Source organism: Thermobia domestica, chromosome 2, assembly GCF_964235325.1.
Source record: "Thermobia domestica chromosome 2, izTheDome1.hap1.1, whole genome shotgun sequence".
Taxonomy (NCBI): Eukaryota; Metazoa; Arthropoda; class Insecta; order Zygentoma; family Lepismatidae; genus Thermobia; species Thermobia domestica.
The window spans coordinates 128,279,664-128,299,657 of NC_137455.1; the positions used below are offsets into that span (position 1 = coordinate 128,279,664).

General features: G+C 37.9%; 1 protein-coding gene across 1 annotated transcript in view; it reads left to right on the forward strand.

The window, feature by feature from the left end:
- LOC145675496 (palmitoyl-protein thioesterase ABHD10, mitochondrial-like) overlaps positions 1-19,994 on the forward strand; it is a 56,806-nt gene that overhangs the window by 19,092 nt on the left and 17,720 nt on the right. The window contains exon 3 of the mRNA XM_081745950.1: positions 19,206-19,325. Within this exon, the coding sequence (XP_081602076.1) occupies positions 19,206-19,325 (120 nt within the window). The remainder of the gene's footprint in view (positions 1-19,205; positions 19,326-19,994) is intronic.

The following is a 19,994-nucleotide window of genomic DNA, read 5'->3' on the forward strand; positions in this document are numbered from 1 at the left end:
TTTCCAAATTAAGACCTATGTCAAATGAAAAGAAAAAATTCTTAAAGACCTGTTAGAGGAAATGCAAGCTCAGGATCTTATTGAACCCTGTTATTCTGACTATGTGAGTAATGTTATTATTCACAAGAAGAAGTCGGGAAATTACAAACTGGTGCTCGACGCGCGTGGTGTTAATCACCTTACGAAGCCTCAAATTTCAATTATTGCAAGCCTTGAGGAGTCTCTAGCATATCTTGGGAATGAGATTATTCTCAAAAAGCTATTTGAGTTTCTCGTACGTACAGTGCATGATAGAAGAAAAATCCCGCTCTTATACAGCTTTCATAACTCCGTGGGGGATTTTTAGATACGTTCGGGGAGCGTACGGCCTCATGTCTATGCCTAACACTCTTTGCAAGCTTATGCAATTGACTCTAGGTGAATTATATTATACGAAAGTTATCTGCTTTTACGATGACCTCCTGTGGGCAACAGATACGGAGCTAGATATGATGAATGTGCTGGATGACACCTTCTCTAGGCTGAAAAATGAAGGGTTGACCTTAAGTCCTTCAGAATCGTTTTTCTTTTGTGAAAAAATAGAATTTTTAGGTTTTTCAGTATGAAACGGAATTCTATCCTGTTCTGAGGAGAGTATAAATATGGCCAATCAGATTCAGCGACCTAAATCTAAAAAAGAGCTGCAATCTTTAATTGGATTTTTTGGCTATCTCAGGAACCACATTCCTAGAATGGCCGAGATCACTGACCATTGACTTCGTTTCTAAAGCAGTCAGAAGAGTTCAGATGGGGGCAGACTGAGCAGGAAGCGCTGGATAAATTAAAATCCATTATAGTGTAAAATCCCAAGTTACTTCTCCCCAGGCTAAATGAAGAATTCTTTCTTTTCGTCGATTCTTCCAGTATAGCGAGCGGCTACCTAGTAACACAAAAAGATGAAAATAACAAGATGCGGGTAGTAACTTTTGGCTCGAAGAAACTATCCCCGTCACAGCAAGCATACGGAGCATCTTAGAAAGAGCTGCTTGGTATTGTACTAGCTTTTGAACGATATCAATTGTATTTTGTCCAAACCCCGAGAATAACGGTTTTTACCGACCATAAAGCGATAACTCACCTCTTCAAGGCATCCAAAGTTTCTGCTTTAATCACGAGGTGGTTGGCTCGTATCTCTAGGTTTCCTGTTGTTATTAGATATCGTAAAGGAGTAACCCACTACATTGATTATCTGTCTAGGATTAGTCAAGTCTACACAGAAGACGTGAATTTTGAAGAAAACTTGGTCAGCAATGAATTCTATCCTCTAGAGACAGAAAATGACGAAGGGTATCTCAAAATAGGAGAAGATGGAAAACTTCGAAACGTTAGTGACCTAGAGTATGAAGAAGTAAACTTGGCTGAGTTGTTCAACAGCAAGGCTGTAAAGAACATGAAGAAAGAGATGAGAAGAAAAAGAAAAATTATAGAGTTACTACCACCATGGTGAATAAATGGACAAAAAAAGAGAAAGTTAAAGGTTTTCTTGAACTACCTTTTTCTGGTGTGGTAGAAGAGGAAAAGAAGATCGTGCCGAGAGCAGAATAGATCTCAGCAAAGAAAATCTGGTGAGAGAGCAAGAAAAAGAAATCCTTTTAAACAACCTGATTAACAGGCATAAGGGAAAACCGAAAACTCGCCGGAAAAATGAAACGAAAAGTTCAACAGTTAGAGAAAGTCACTCGCTTAAATAATGAGGGAATATTACTTAGGAAGCTTAGGATTTTTGAGGGGGACCATTGGGTAATATGGCCCCCTAAATCTGCAAGAGCCTCTGTGCTTGATGATCTTCATTGCAACAAACTGTCTGGCCACCCTAGTATAGCAGAAACAATTGACAAAATTAAGGTTTTATACTATTGGGAAGGGTGAAAGAAAGATGTATCTCAATTTTGTCGATCATGTGTGGTTTGTGCCCTTTACAAAGATGCTCAAAATTCAAAAATTGGTAATTTGGCCAGCTCCTTGGTTAAAGAGAGTGGTCACCTCTATTTGGACACCTTTGGTCCGCTTTTGAGATCTAAAAAAGGGGGTTATTCTTTTGTTCTCGTTCTTGTTGATGGGTTTAGTCGATTTACGAAACTCTATCCTTTAAGAGTAATCACTTCACAAAAAATAGCAGAGTGTCTTCTGGAATTTTTCTGTAACTGTGGGTTCTATTCTCATTTGGCTTCTGACAATCACGCTGTGTTTACTAGCAAATTATGGAAGGATCTAAGGGTACTCTCAATCCAACAAATTTATATTAGCAAATACCGTCCGAAAGGAAACAAAGCGAATGCTATGTGAAACAAGCAAAGAAATTATTGACTATGTATACTGATAGTCATGATAATTGGTCAGAAAATCTCAACTTCATTCAGTATGCCCTAAATAACTGAAAATGCGCATCTACTGGTTTTGAACCATCAGTTCTTCATTTCGGAAGGAAATTAAAATCCCCATTTGTAAATTCAGGTTATTCAATTGAAGAACCCAGGTCTTCAGAAAAGTCTTACTCTCAGTACGCTGAAAGAATTAGGGATAACTTTCAAGAGATACTAACAAAGGCTAATATCACTCAAATCAAACAACATGAAAGAAAAGTTAACAATTACAATAAAGGTAGAAAAGAAATAGATTTAAAGTAGGAGAAAAGGTCTGGCTTAAGGCAAAAACGTCTTTCTTGTCTTCCCAAAAAGATCTCCTCCTCTCTCTTACCAAAATACGTTGGTCCATACCTTTTAACCCAGAGAATAGCTAAGAACACATATATATTGCAACACTGCAAAGATGGAAAGCAGACTCGCGCCAATGCAGATAAATTCAAGCCTTTTTTCTCACCCCCAGATTTCGCCTCCCACCTTCCACAGCAGCAGGAGAGTTTAGCCTGGAGGCTGCATTCCAGCCCGGAGTATGAGCTTGGGAGACCACATGTTGCAGTTAGCAGAAGGAACAAAGATGTCGAGGCCTAGAACACGATCTCTTTATGTCTCGTGCAGACCAAAAAGTGAAAATCCCAGTGAGTTAGAACTGTGAAGAGACTAATATTTATTGACTTTCGTTGATCTCCCACAAAACCATTTATTCTTTAAGACTTATCTTCGGTGTTGTGAGATTATTTTTTTTCTTTTCTTCCTAATTTCATAAAGCTATCTCTTATGTGTCGAAGAACGCTAGTTATTTGGATGTCTTAGTTTATGAAATTCATGTATGTCTGAGAATTTAGTCTACGTTTCTCTTCCGTAATTTTGTGTTTTCGTGGCTAAATCGTGGAAGTGTTTGTTTATGTTATATAATGTATTATGTCAATGTGTATTTTATGTAATAAAGCTGAGAGAGCTACTTTCCCAACTATCTGTCCATCTCTGACGTCATGAGTACCTGTTGGGACGAAAACATCTCATCTACACGTGTCTGGAGTCAGCAGGATTACCAGAAGATCTTGGTCTTTAAATACTCCCTCCATTCCGGAAACAGGGAGTCACACGGAGCCTTCAGAGTTACACGGAGCCTTCAAAGACACACGGAACCTTTGGAGTCGCTTGGAGACTTTGGAGTCGGACATCGAGGACTATAGTCGCGAAGTTATCAAAAGACAGTCAACGGAGTCGGTCCGGGGAGTGCACGGCAGTCAATCGAGCACTTCGGGAGTAATTTGGAAAACAAACCGAACAGTTTATAATTCGGTATCCGACATATTGAACACCAGGCGAACAACAGGAGGAAGCCCAGCAGAGATGAAGCTACAGGTACTGTGACGTCAGTTTTCTTCCTTTCTCTTCCTCACCTCTCTCCTACCCTCACTCTCTCCTTCTCCAGAAAAAGCTAAAATTCTTATTTTTATTTCTTTTAAAATCAGACGGGTGTCGTCCGGTCCCAGGACCCGTTCTACCCTTGAGAAACATCCCAAGAATCTCACTTTGACGACACAGCTTTCTTTGAAAATACTTTTCAAATTAAGCACCCGTAAAATGGTAGAGATGCTGGTTCTTTCTTAGTAATTCCTATTTTATCCCCCCCCCCCCCGTAAAATGGCGGAGATGCTGATCTTTTATCAGTAATTGTTTCTTTATTCCCCCCGTAAAATGGTGGATATATTGGTCTCTTCTTTACAACTTTTCAATTAAGTTTTTTTTCTAATCATTTTCAACACCGCTACCCCTCCCCCACCCTCTCTGTATTACGCTTCTCAAAGCTATTAGTTTATTTTTTTCTTATTCGCAAGTTTTTTTTTTCTTTTCTCTTCAATCCTTTGAAGAGTGGTGGAGAAACCCCAAATACCTTTTGTGCTTTAAGACATTCTGTTATCTCTCTTCCTCCCTCTAAGTTTTTGCATGTGTAATTTAGACTTAAGTAGTTATATATGTACACAGTGTATTTCGTTAAACTAGTGTCCATTTTAGTTCATTTTTGTGTATATGTTGCGACGTCTTGTTGACGAATTTTTAGTACCGGATGATGACTTCTTAAATCTTAGTGACACGATTTATTTCGATCCCGCGGCTTGTTCGTCCCCTGTATCGGCTAAGTTTACCAGAAATTATTTAGACCAGCTTCGGAAAAAGTTAGAATTTTCTGAGGTCTTATCCGATATTACACCCGATTCTTTAGAAGTTACCGTTGAGAAGCCCAGTTTAGACATGGCGTCAGGAGGCGATAACCAACCGTTGCCTATTTTTAATACCATAGTAAGGCCAGAGCCTTTCTACGCTAGGTTAGGGGAAGACATGGAACGTTTTGTGCGTAAATATGAATCTATTGCTGACATCAATGGTTGGGATGGGATGAGACGGAAGCTTTTACTTGGGAATTTGCTTAGGGGTCCAGCTGAATCATGGTTTACATCTATAGAGAGAAAGCCGGATTTTGCTCAGCTGTCTTATGAGCAATTTAAGCAGGCGTTAATAACAGCGTTCAAGGATAATTTGGTTCCTCAGTTGACAGAGGCCCAAATGCGAGGACGGGAACAGGGCGATGATGAGTCAGTCGTTGATTATGTATATGCAAAACAGGATCTCATTCTGAGAGCAGATCCTAACGCGCCTGAGAGAAAACAAATACAACTGATCATAGAAGGGTTTTGCCCGACTTTTTCAAGGTCGTCATTCGTAAAGAATATAATACGGTAGCTGTGTTATTGGGTGATTTAGTAGTGGAAGAAAAGACTCGGCTATTACTCAAGAGAAGAGTTGGAAAAATTCTTTAAAAAGAATTCTGCGGTCTTGCATTCGTCAGTGCTTCCGCCAAGCCAAGTTGATAGTCAGTTATGTAGAAGTGCGGAGTCAGCAGTTCAAAGTCCGCTGTACAGGCAAGAGAATTTTGTTCAGTCAGCTACAGCTCAGAAAGAACAGACTAAGGCAATTAGTGATCAAATGAATGACTTGCAACAGCAATTAGCTAAAATGACTCTTCAGATATCCGCGTTAACCTCAAATGATGACAATCAAGGTAGCGATTATGCACAAAATAAGAAAAGTCAGCAAAGGAATGTAGGTCAGGGTAATAACGAGAGAAGTGATAATCGTCAAAACCGTAGAAACAATAATAACAACAATAATAAAAACAATTCAGGTTCTTCCACGCAATCTTCTTCACAGACCCAGAGTTCGACTCCTAGTAAGGGTCCTATTGTCTGTTATAAATGTAACATGCCTAACCATATTGCACGGTACTGTAGGGCGTCTTTAAACTCAAAAACAGAGTAGATGACAGGGACGAATCTGCTCGGAGGTGCGTTATAGTCCCCATTGTATCTTCTAACGACTTACCACATGTTTCGGCTCTTTTAGATGGTCAGCAAGTTAAGATCATGATAGATTCTGGTAGCCAAATAAGTTGTCTCGGGGAGAATCTCGTTCCGAAGAACGCAAGACGTTTTCGTCTTAACACCAGATTGAAGGGAGTTACGGGAAAAAGCATTCAAGTATCCGAAATTGCCTTGTTGAAATTTTTCCTTGGCAACAGGTGTTTTACTCACGTTTTTAGGATAATCCCGAATTTTGATTATGGTCCTTTGGTTGGTGCGGACTTCTTAGAAAAACATAGAGCCATCTTAAGTTATGATAAGCAAAATTTGACTTTGTATCGTTTTGGACGTCCTCCGTCCAGGAAGTTACCACCTAGGAATTTAGAGGTCAACTTATCTGAAATATTAACAGCGAGAATCGCTCGGGAATCTAGAGCTATTTTTAGAGTCTTAGAGAATACTGTTTTACCACCTCGTTCGCACACTTTAGTGAAGTTACGTTCCTGTTGGGACATTACGGGGGAAAAGGCGTTACTGTTACCATCTCATCGTATAGAGGAAATGTTGGGAATTTTTATCCCGAGGGTAATAGTAGATTGTGAGTTCCCAGTGGTGTTTGTAACGAATCCCACCGTCAACAACGTGAAGTTGCGCCAAGGAACGAAGATAGGCGATCCAGAGGAGTTCGAGGAAGTACCCGATGATCCAGAAAAAAGGACATTGATAGCGTCAGAAGAATCTTTACCGTCTCCAGAGAAGTTGGAACAGTCTAGAAAGATGTGTGACCCGCAAAGAGTAGATGTCAACCCAGATTTGTCTCCAAAAGACCGGGAGCGTTTTTACGACCTAATTTATCAGTTTGCCGATGTTTGGAGTTGGTCGGAAGACGATGTGGGACTCGCCCGTGATTTTGAGCATGAGATACGACTTTCCAACCCCACACCAGTAAACAAAACACCTTATTTAGTACCTTACCACCTACGTGAAGTCCTCAAACAACAGCTGGATACTATGCTAAGACAAGGAACGATTCGCGAGCAGACGTCTCCATGGAACCACCCTATTCTTTTAGTGAAAAAACGCAATGGACAGTTCAGATTTGTGTCAGATTTGCGCCATCTCAATGGGCAATCTCTCCCCTCGAACTTTGCGACGCCATCGATTGATGACTTGCTTGCTCGCATGGCGGGACGTCTTCTTTACACTTCTAGTGACATGAAACAGGGATTCTTCCAAATTCCAATCACAAAAGAGAGTCAGGAGTGTACAGGATTCTCCGTACCAGGTGCTTCGAGTTATGTTTACCAAGTTCTGCCTATGGGCCATGTGTCCTCGGCAGCTGCTTTGAATAGATTAGTGAAATTGACTCTCGCAGGCGTCCCGAGTCCGAATATAATGTATTACATTGACGATTTTTATGTAGTGGCCTCTACTGTGGAGACCGATATCTTTTAATTTGACTGGTGCACCATCCTCTTCCAAAAACTTCGAGAACGTGGGTTGAAATTGTCACCCGAGAAGACGAAAATAGCACATCACTCTATGGTGGTTTTAGGCCATAAACTTTCGAAATATGGTTTACAGATCTCTGACCGGATGCTGGACACGATCAAGGACTACCAACGCCCAAGGACAAAGAAGAACTTGAAGAGTTTTCTCGGCGTTTGTTCTTTCCTGAGAAGGTATGTCAAGGACTTTGCCCAGATAGCGCACCCTTTACAGAAATTGATGAGGCGTGACGAAGAATTTACTTGGGGTTCCGAACAGCAGCAATCCTTCGAAGCATTAAAAAATGCGATTTTGGAGAGTCCAACTTTAATGGCCTACAAGCCTGAAAGAGAGCTGCACATTTTTACAGATGCTTGCAAGAAAGGTTTGGCCTGTGTAGCCAAACAACCAGCTACAGATGAGCCGGATGCTGAATTGGTGCCAATTGCGTATGCGAGCAGAGCAGTTGCTCCATCGGAGAAGAATTTGTCCGTCTATCATTTGGAACTTTTAGCCCTTCTCTACGCTTTACGCTCCTTTCGTTACTTTATCCTCGGACGTCATTTTCATCTTCACACTGATTCGAAGGCTATCACATTCCTTCGCCATAGTAAGAACTTGACTAGGAAACTCGCTCGTTGGTTGTCAGAGATTGATTCTCATGACTTTACGATTTCTCATGTTGCTGGTTCCGAGAATTTAGAAGCAGACGCCATCAGCCGCTTTGTAAAACATCGAAGAGACGAGAAGGACGAAGAAGCGAGTGCCTCAGACCCAAGGATCTTCATGATCGAGGACTTGGATAGCATTGACCTTAAGAAGGAGCAGAGGAATGACGGATTTCTGAGTAAAATCATTGCGTATTTGGAGGATAGACCCGACAAAGACCCGGAGTATGAGAGGAGAGCATCGCATTTTGCCCTGCGTAACAACATCCTGTATAAAGTTAACAAGACGCCATTGGGAAAAGTTTTTCTATTAGCAGTGCCCACCAAGCTAAGGGATGTAGTATTCGAGAAGGCCCATTCAGAGAAATTAGGTGCCAATCACGCTGGTTTCAGTAAGACGTATAACCTCCTAGTGAAATCTGTTTATTTTGTAAACATGAAGAAATTCGTTTATGAAAAATGCAAACAATGCATTAGCTGTCAAGTATTGAAAAAGCGTAGTGGTAAACCTTACGGAAGTCTGCAGACACACCCTTGTGTTCCACCCTTCTATAGAGTTTATGTTGACTTAGGAGGGGTGTACCCCTGTAATAATATCTTACGACACAAGTTTCTCATTGTTGTCGTGGATGAAGGGATACGATTCTGTATCACTGGATCTTTACCAGATGCTTCAGCGGCTTCCGTTAGTTCTTTTCTATACGAGAACGTTATTCTGAAATATGGACTAGTAACAGAGATCGCATGTGACCGCGGAGCAGCTTTCACTAGTGCTGTGTTTAAAGAGCTTTGTCACATCCTAGGAACACAGATACACTTTGCAGATGTACAAGGGCATTACGGTATCGGAACAGTTGAAGTCGTAATCCGGCATATAGAACAGCAATTGAAGTTAGCTTTGGACAAATATGATCAGTCGAATTGGATAGAATTACTTCCACAGGTTACGTTCTCGTACAACGTGACTTGTAACTTGAGTATGGGTTTTAGTCCTTTCGAAGCCCTTCATGGATATTCCCCACGGCTATTACACTCTGCTATATTAGCCACGCAATGTCAGTTTTCTGAGAATCAAGACAGATTTAAGCAACTTCAGTACATAAGGGACAAGGCCCAGGAAAACTTGTACAATAGACATCTGACTTCTGTAAAGTCACATAATAAGAAGAGGGAGCAGCAGACATTTAACAAGGGTCAACTTGTGTGGATCTACGATGCGACGAAAAGGAAAGGTGACTGTAGTGCATTCTCTGGAAAATATTTTGGAGCATGATAATAGTTACTATGTAAAATACCGAACTCCCCGAGGTCAAATAAAGATTGATTCTATAGCGATCGACAGGTTAAAAAAGTATTATCCTCCTCCAGAAGGACTGCCTAAAAATTTACGTAAATTAGAAACATCTGAGATTGATGTAGTAGGAGAGGGAGTACCGGATAAAAATCTCCAAGAAGTGGATAAGGTAAATTCCTTCTTGATGGAATTCCAAGATCCAGATAACGAAACGCAATTAGAATCGTTGTTTATAAGGAAAGTTGTTTTCATGTCCGATCTACCATCTTGGGATCAGGTGGGTCCGAAAACAAGTTCAGTGGAAGGTTTGGAGAGACCTAAGTTTGCCGTCAACCACGACATTAATAAGAAAGTTGCGCTTTATTACGGTTCAATCACGACATTAGCTGGTGATTGTATAGTAAACTCGTCCAATTCCTTTCTAGAGCCACGAGGAGGCGTGGACAAAGCAATTCAAAGTCTTGCAGGAGAAGAAATGCAAGACGAGTGTCGTAAAATATCCCACCTTTCCCAGGGTAACGTATGCATTACACAGGGTTACAATCTACCCGTGGATTTTGTGATTCATGTTAGCGCACCTGATGATCGAAATCCTAAGAAGTTAAAAATGTGTTACGAAAAAACGTTGCTATTAGCAGTAGACAACGATATAACATCCATTGCGTTCCCCAACATCTCTACAGGAGTTTTTGGTTTTCCTAAAGAAGATGCTTGTCGCGTTGCTTTACAGACAGTACGTCTTTTCCTGGAAGAACATCTTGACTCTATCGAAAGAATAGTGTTCGTGCAGTATGACAAAGAGAATCAAAAAATCTATGAACAACTTATGCACCTCTATTTTCCTATATAAAATAGCTGAAAGAAAAAAGTATTAGTATGTTACTGGTTAATTGACTTAAAGCTATCTTAACGCTAGCAATATATATAGAATATGGGAAAGGATATAGTTATTCATCATCAGTGCTATGCAGTTTTCTTTTGCTCTCGTCATCATATCCGTCTCCTATTATCATTTTTTTGGGAATTTCAGATTCTCCACTTACCTAGAAAAAGAAAAAAAAAGAAACATTGAAATAAGTAACGCAATTTAACAATAACATATATACTTAGGCTAGCAGAGATAATAATCAATAGAACATGTGAAAATTCTAAATTTCTCATTATATTTAATTTGTGTTTCAGATAACCTATTTTGTTTTAAGCTGCATTATCCTATCTTTCTCTTTCCCACATGTGACGTCTAATAACACCGAGTTCCAAATAACATCTGGTTTATTTTTCCGTAAACTCCCTAATGTTATTTTGTACCAACACTCTTTACCGATATCTTTTAATTTGACATTTTCCTTTCCGCATGATGTTAAGGTTTCTTCTCTTTTTGAATCTCTGCTTTGCAACAAAAATGACTCTCTAGCTCCAGATGTCTGCGAAGCTGCGAAAGACCTACATAATCTGCAAGTCCATATTAACGATTATTTTTTAAAGCCTCCAAATCCACGATTTCATCGATTATCAACCAGATCGCCGCGTGCACTGCTAGGGTTCATTGGGAAAGCATTGAATTGGTGTTGTGACGTAGCTGACAGTTCATCTATTGATTCGATAAACAAGAAGGAATTTCATTTGGAACAGACAGTACTGGGTTTACAAAAACAATTGTTGAAAAACAATTTATATATTCAGAACACAACTTCAGAATTTTTAAGTTTTCAAGATCAGATACAGGATAATTTTCATAAAATTAGAAACTTTTCGGCAAAAATATTGGATCAAGAACATGATCTGGGAGATCATCTTAATAAGCTTGCAAATCGAGTCCATAAAGAGGTCATTTTGTTCATTCAAGAGTTTTATTCGATTTCAACGCAGTTTGTACAGTTTCTACAAATTTTTAAATATGATCTGACAATTCAGATGTGTACAGATGCTAGGCTGAACCCTAATATTATTCCTTATAAAGTGTTGCACGCACATTTATCTGAATTTGAAAATATCATTTTGAAAAATGGATATAAGTTAGCCATAGATAAGTCGTTATTGGAGATGTATTATTCAATTAATGTTTTGACTTGTTCAATCACCGACACGTACATTTACCTACAGATGAAAATTCCGATCGTTGAAATACAGCCTTCGTTTGAGTTATATGATGTGCAGCCACTTCCGTTTGCTGTATACAACCAAACTTGTACCGTTGATATCCAACCTTTAGTTATGGTAGTTCAAGATAAAAAAGATCTTATACCAATAACAGGAACAAGCCTACTTGCTTGTCATTATAGCCAATCAAAGTTATGTAAGATACCTACACACACTGTGACACGATCTCGTTTAATAAATTGTGCTCACGCAGCTTTCGTTGCCAGTACAGTCAGGGAAATATTACACAATTGTGACCATACGTGCTATGATTCGAAAGAGGCACAGATTATAGACATTGGATCGCATGAGTTTGTTTTAACACACCCGCCAGAATTTCTAACTTTGAAGACTAGAGAAAATTTGTCAACTATTCGAGTTCCAGAAGAAGCCAGATTATACGGAGCCCTTAAAATTCGAATACCATGCAATACTAAATTAATTGTGGAGAGAAATCTTTTCGTCAGATCGGATTTTCCGTGTCTCGACAATGATCTTACAGAACCTGTATTTTTACATCTTTTTACATCTAGTCTCTAATGATCTGATGCTATTACGATCTACGTATAAAGGGAATGAATTTTTTTAATGTTTCATCTTTACTTAACGATGTTTGGAGTTCTTCGATCCGACATATGAATATATCAGCATTTACGATAATTGACCAGACGCCCATTAAGATGCCTATCTATAAACATGAGTATTTTATACCAGGAATTATTATTATTTGGAATATCATCATCACTCTTCTACTTATTTATTTGCTAAGGGAACATGGGATTTTCAATTTTATATGGTTTTGTAGAAAATGTAGTGCGTCTACGGAATTTTCTTTGCAAGAATTGAGCTACTTTTTAGACATTGTGCAAACCGTTATTGCAATTGTAAGTCTGATTTTGCTCTATAGAGTAATGAAAAGTTTAATAAAAAAAATTGGTGATGATACGCCACTGCAGACGAAGAGTTTTGAAAATAAATGTAACGAGAGGTCTGAAGAAAGAGATCAAGAACCTGAAGTGACCCCAGAAAAGTTCACTACTTCGAACAGAAATGAGGATACACATTCAGTGTCAGATTTAAGTTTACCTCCTCCTCCGGAAGAATTGATAGTTAGTGACGGAAGTTTTGGTTCAGAGATCATAGTGCCGCCTTCTACCGTCTTGGAATTAACGAATTCTAACGTAAAATCTTCGTACATTTCCAACTATATAGTGTATTCTTAAAAGTGGATACGGAAACTGAGATGTAGAGCAATTCACGCATTTTGTGAAACAGCATCTAGAAGAACATATTAGAACGTATATACGCACGACCATATAAAATTGAGAATCATTACCGCACATACCTATTTTATGTATTTAGAGACCTTCTGCCCTTCCCCCCCCCCAACTTTTATTTCCAACATAATTTTACTAACACAATCGAGTATTGGGCGATAAAACCCAATCCAACCTCTAGTTACCTTAAGTTCCCAACCTAATCAGGAAATGGGTTAGGTTTATGTTGGAAATAATGAGCCCCCCCCCCCCGAAATTAGAGTTTTGTCATTATTATAAATAGTTGTATGATTCAAGAGTTTGGGCACTACGTTTATCGTTTTACTTATGTGTATTTATATCTGCTCGAGTTTTTCTCTTCTTTTTCTACTCCCCCCCCTTCCTATATCCTACCTACATTAGTTTACCGGTTCTTGTATTTACCCTTGCACTTTCATGGTCGTCGCCATCTTTAAGCCCATAATACCTTGCGTTTACTGGCATCAACGCTTAGCCGCCATCTTAGAAATTTTTCTTTTCATTTTTTCCCCACCATTATATTTTCATGTTTTTCTCTCTTTTTACCCACCACACTTCTGCTGTATATTTTGATAACTCTTCCTCGTTATATTTCAATCACCCTGTACCAAATGAACCCTAATTTTAAATCTTAACATTTCAAATTTCCACCCCCCTCATGGTCCTACTCACATCCATAACCTCCTTATTCTTAACAATTATACCCCTTCAACCCTCACAGTACGCAGCTTGTTTGAAGCCAAGAAGATTCCACAACTTTATGAAGAGAAGAAGAGGACACCAATTCTTCTCCATACTGCAATTTGGATGGACCCGAACCAAGAACTTCTCAATATGACAACACTTAGCATCAGACCCGCCCACCATTTTTAACTATAATCTTCAGTTTTCTCACCTGATTTATCAGCCAATACGTCAGCTCCATAACAATGCTTATATTCCTTATTTTATTTTTATTTTTTTTCTCCAACTCACAAACACCAAAGCAAAAGTAAACGAAAATATCATTGTTCCTCCATTCTAAGCAGATACACTTTCCGTCAAGATGGCTGCTAGCGTCATCTTTTCCCCCCTCCCTCTCAGACAACGGATGTCAAGAAGTTTGATTAGTGCTGCCAACTTGTGGCCACCTTGCCAGTGATTCTTCTTAAACTACAAGGCCACGTACATTCCAAGAATTGTCTTATCTTCAGAACACTGACCCAGTGAAGATGTTCAATTCTGCTGACCAAGGTGTTACTCAAGTTCACTCAACATCTACACGTGCTTTTCCATATGTTTTGTTGACATCAAGTGTCATTAGCTACATTCGAAACATAGAATGTTATTCAGTGCTTTATGTGTTTATGTGCAGTGTTTGGTTAACGATTTATTGATTATCGTCGATTTCTTTTGTGTGAGATTTATTTTCCTTCTTTTTTTTTTTTTTTAAATGAGATACTGAAAAACTGATATTCAGTCATTTTTTTTCCTTGTTTTTGTTTGTTGCTACAGTGTACTTCATGTATTTTTTATTTATCGTATAGTGACGTTAATCAAAACAATATGTACAGTCAATTTTCAAAATAGTGGTTACGACGATGCGTGTTTTCTTTAAAACCGCATGTCTAAGTTTAGCGGTGGGAGTGTGAAGAGACTAATATTTATTGACTTTCGTTGATCTCCCACAAAACCATTTATTCTTTAAGACTTATCTTCGGTGTTGTGAGATTATTTTTTTTTCCTTTCTTCCTAATTTCATAAAGCTATCTCTTATGTGTCGAAGAACGCTAGTTATTTGGATGTCTTAGTTTATGAAATTCATGTATGTCTGAGAATTTAGTCTACGTTTCTCTTCCGTAATTTTGTGTTTTCGTGGCTAAATCGTGGAAGTGTTTGTTTATGTTATATAATGTATTATGTCAATGTGTATTTTATGTAATAAAGCTGAGAGAGCTACTTTCCCAACTATCTGTCCATCTCTGACGTCATGAGTACCTGTTGGGACGAAAACATCTCATCTACACGTGTCTGGAGTCAGCAGGATTACCAGAAGATCTTGGTCTTTAAATACTCCCTCCATTCCGGAAACAGGGAGTCACACGGAGCCTTCAGAGTTACACAGAGCCTTCAAAGACACACGGAACCTTTGGAGTCGCTTGGAGACTTTGGAGTCGGACATCGAGGACTATAGTCGCGAAGTTATCAAAAGACAGTCAACGGAGTCGGTCCGGGGAGTGCACGGCAGTCAATCGAGCACTTCGGGAGTAATTTGGAAAACAAACCGAACAGTTTATAATTCGGTATCCGACATATTGAACACCAGGCGAACAACAGGAGGAAGCCCAGCAGAGATGAAGCTACAGGTACTGTGACGTCAGTTTTCTTCCTTTCTCTTCCTCACCTCTCTCCTACCCTCACTCTCTCTTTCTCCAGAAAAAGCTAAAATTCTTATTTTTATTTTTGTTTTAAAATCAGATGGGTGTCGTCCGGTCCCAGGACCCGTTCTACCCTTGAGAAACATCCCAAGAATCTCACTTTGACGACACAGCTTTCTTTGAAAATACTTTTCAAATTAAGCACCCGTAAAAGAACTACGGGTAAAAGTTGATGAAAGCCTGCAGAGGCAAGAAGAAAATGGACTTTCAAAAAACCGAATACTCCAAAGGAAAATCGAAATCATCAGAAACCGGAGTATTATTTCACCCTTCAGGAATTGCGGGAAGCTAACTCGGCAGAAACGGTTCAAAATAGAATGGATTCAAACGACCAGAGTGAGGACATTCTACAAATAGACTTAACGGAATCGGACGAGATTCCTTTGACGCCTGGAAAAAACCTCGATAGTGACTATGAATACCAACAGTTTCTAAGGGCTAAAAAACGTTTAAAGTTTAGTGACTAAAAATGAAAAAAGTGTTGTAGTGATTCGTCGAGAATATTGAAGTGTGTTAATAATTGTGTGGTGATTAATAATAAACAGACCAAACGGACTGCCCTGAAGAATGGCTAATTTTTCTATAAACTGTGAAAAAAGAAACTGCAATAGTGTAAAACAGATCAATATCATATATATATATTCATATTACTTCTGGGTTGTAGATAACATATTACTGTAAGTATCAGTTTTTTTTTAACCGGGTAGTATTATGCAATACCCTGTTTTTGTTAAATAAATCAAAAAAACAGTTGCATAAAGAACATCATTATCTTTGGCCAAAGATTTAATTACTTATTATTATCTTTTAATATAGTTGTTTTTTTTATCTTGTATTTATCTATGTTGATTAGTTAGCATAGCTGACATGTAACTTCTTTCGTTCTTTTTCTGTCCACAGGAGCAACAAAAGACAAATATACTATGTAAATGTCACCAGGTGTCTCGCCGTTCGCTCAACCCTTTCTGCTAGATGATATTTTTCTTAATTTTCTCCCACGCAGCGGCGACACTATCGTGACCCGGCTTTCTGCTTTCCTCCCCTTTTTAAGGGAAGCGGTCGCCCCATCTCATCAGAGCTTAAACTGAACTCTCTGGTTTCGGTGCTCTCAAGCTGCCTTAGCAGTATTCCTAGCCTTCCGCTGGCTTAAGTGATAGCCGGATAGGTGATTCTGCGGGATCGACAAGAATGATTGTCTCCCCAGAATTTTTCTAATAGTTAGTGATAGTCGAAGTGACGACTGAAGCCTGAATGGTGGCTAAGATAGTTCTTTTTTTTTTAAGAGGTAGTGACAGTCGAAGTGACGGCTGAAGCCTGTAGCCAGATATTTAAACATTTAATTAGTGACTTCCAGAGTGGTGGAAGGAGTCTTAGCAGAATTCATTATTTTTAACTATTTAACTATCAAAACACCAAGATATAGTAAACTAGATATTTCGTTAAGAAAGAGTTATTGGAGATCGTTAAAATTTCCCACTTTTTTTCGTTCCCCTGGTGGCATCTCATATTTAACTTGTTGCTCCTGACCTCTTCAAATATTTTTCCCGTCTTTAAGAACACTAGTTCTACTTATTATTTTTATAGAATAAACTCACTGTTTCTTTTCCTGTTACGTACAGATTTGTTTTCTTTAAGCAGAACTATAAATACTTACCATATTAAATATAACTTTAATTTAGCAATATGTAGATCGGAATTATTAGAAGATATACCCCTAGACTTAAACACTTCACTGAGCCAACTAGCAGTAAGCCTACTATTACTATTATATATATTCCGACTACACGTATTGCACGTATGGTAGAGCCTGTCCTGTCATTCGTAATAGTTTGATGGTTAATCGTCTGTCATCCATCACCAGTCATACCACATGCCGTTGTCAATCGCTGAATATAGTCTGCCTTCTGTAGGTTTGTCGTCCAAACTCATGCATCTACATGTCTCTTTCATATTTTAATGGTGCTAAACGATGGGCATTTATCACCACTCACAGTTTTCATTTCATCGTAATTTATGTAGCTTTCATCTCCTTCGGATGGAGAAACTTTATCGGTATCCAGTTTCCACTGTTCAACACTTCATTCATTCCGGGCGTCATACCTTCAAGCTTCTTGTACCTAGAAACATAAAAAATTAAACATTTAGTATTTAAGACATGGACACATTTTTTGCGTAAATTTCATGCATATAACACAACACTTTCCATTCAACGGCCAATATTTATTAATTGCTCCTCGTATTGTTAAGTAATGGAGTGCAAACTTTCTGATGAGGGTCGAGGTCAACAATAACTATTCCGAATACATGTCAAATCGGTTTTGCACTGAATTGTGGATTGTTGGCTGGAAATAATACGAATATTGACCGGCATTACGAAATTTAGAAAATGGACGGATAAAGCAAACTTATATTATACATTATAATGTAGTTGGCTAATGAAATTAATTCCACATCAGAGGTGGAAACTTAGTATTGTTAGGATGACATTCTAGGTGAGTGATTTTGCGATTACATATGAAGTATCTACGTCTGTTTTCCTTATTGCTTATATTTTTTCGTATTTATTTATTGTACATATGTGTGCAGTGCTTTTGTTTTCTGGCGGTACAAACCCGTACACAATGTTTCTCTGCAGAAATTCGTAAAAAAAATACGATTTCTCGTGCCATTTTGCATTTTGTATTTATAAAATGAATTTTTCAATTTAAATAGATTTGAAGACAGTAACATGAATATATTATATGCATTTATAAGATGATAAATCAACAGATAGCAGCACCTGCTAATTTTGTCCACCTTTTTAGATTTTTATTCCTGCCTTAACAGCCAATCAGAACGCGTACAATAATAGTATACCAAAATATCGGCACCGTATTCTTCAAAAAAAAAAAAAAAAAAGTGTAATTACGCACAATATTTGTTTCCAGTCCTTATGAGCCTGCCTTACTAAAAATAATACAAAATTTACCATTTTTCTTTTGCTTGTTTTTCATAAGTGAAAGGATATAATGAAATACTACTTACGACAATTATAGATAATGTTGTTTTACAACAGAAAATATGAAACGGAAGAATGTTCAGTGGTGCCGTCCATAGAAATTACAGTGTTGCCGAATAACAACACCCCTAAAATTTAAGTTAAGTCAGAGACTAGAACTGCATTTGGTTACGTATCATATTGTTTTGGTTTCATGTAAACTGGTTTTTAAATAATAGTTGTATTTAGTTTGTAATAAACAAAATAGTTTTAACATACAGTTATTAAAACTAAATAATAATGTTACTTATAAGTAGTTCACAGGAAACCACAACAGCATGATACGGTACGTCATGATACGTGATGACGGTTGAAGTAATTCCTCTAAGCGCTGCATAACTTAGATTTTAGGGGCTTTGTTATTCTGTCAACACTGTCATTTCTGTAGATGGCAACACTGAACATTCTTCAGATTCATATTTTCTGTTAAAGAATAACATTATCTATAATTATGGTAAGTAGCATTTCATTATCTCCTTTCACTTATGAATAAACAAGCAAAAGAAAAATGGTAAAGTTTATTATTATTTTTTGTAAGTCAGGCTCTTAACGGGGATTTGCCCAGACAAAAAAGCTGTAGATTTTCCGTAGAAAGAAACCTGTCCATTAGGAATACCAGTCTATGAAATAAAAATAAATATTCTATATTGTAACTACCATTCTTTGGGCTATAGAATCACTGAATATTTTCATTGTGTCAACAAGAAAGAAAAATAATTCGCTATTTAAGAGAAGCATAAAAATAAACAGCTTTATTAGTGATTGGACTAAATGTAAGGGCAGAGGTCAATTAACGTATACAGATCTGAACTTGTGTTGCCAACACATTTTAGTATTATGTGGTCAAGAACATATATAATTCGCTTCAAAGGGATAATTTTATCCTTTTTATCCTTGTAATTCCGTTCTTGAAACGAAATATTAGAAATGGAAATATAAAGCTGGAAATTAACAAGCAAATATATACAAAGGAAGGGAAAAAAAGTTTTAATTTCTAATTTCATGCGAATGCTCATATATTTTAGATACATTATTATATATGTAGTACTTTCGTTCGCAGTATTATGTCACTCAGTTTTATTTATTTATTTGTTTTATTTCAGTTGTCATTAATAACTGCTATAAAGAATCCAAAACGAATGCACGGATTGGTTTTGATTTCACCTTCCTTGAATTTTATATGGAATTATTTTGTCCTGGCGTATAACCAAGCTTCTCCTGAGGTAAGTATTGTTCTATCCATTAAATATTAGGAGCACAAATATTCTGGTATAATTGTGGCGAAGCAATGTTCAAGAGAACGTTATGTGTCTTTTCCATAATATGAACAAAATAAGACATTTATTAATGGTTCGTGCACCTTGCAGAACGGAAAGAAATGTCAGGGAAATTCAAATACCTGTGGGAACTCAGTAACTAAATTTGAGAATATGTCTTAAAAATATACAGTTACTCTCAAATTCTTACTTTCTATTTTACATACAAAGTACCAAGATCGGAAAAGAACCAGATTGGAGATGTAAGGTGAGATATAAGTCGGAAAACACCTTGCACTGAATAAGATCATATGTTAGGTAGGAGGAATAATGGGTGAGGAGGCCTACTTGGTGGAGATATAAGAGCATCATGAATCGTTTTAAATGTGAAGAGAATTATATTGAAAACACAGTGATCTTTGAGTGGATATTAGTTGACTTTTAATTGGATGTTTTCTCTCTTTCTCCCTCTCTCTCTCTCCTTTTCTCTTGCTCTCTCTCAACCATCCCTCTCTTTCTTTCTCTTATTCCAGAAATTAAAATGGCGGTAACCCTTCAAGAATGAATTTAGCTTGCTCTTATGAGTGATGGCTGAAGGACTAGGGTAATTGAAAATGAATTTAACGTTCTTTATTG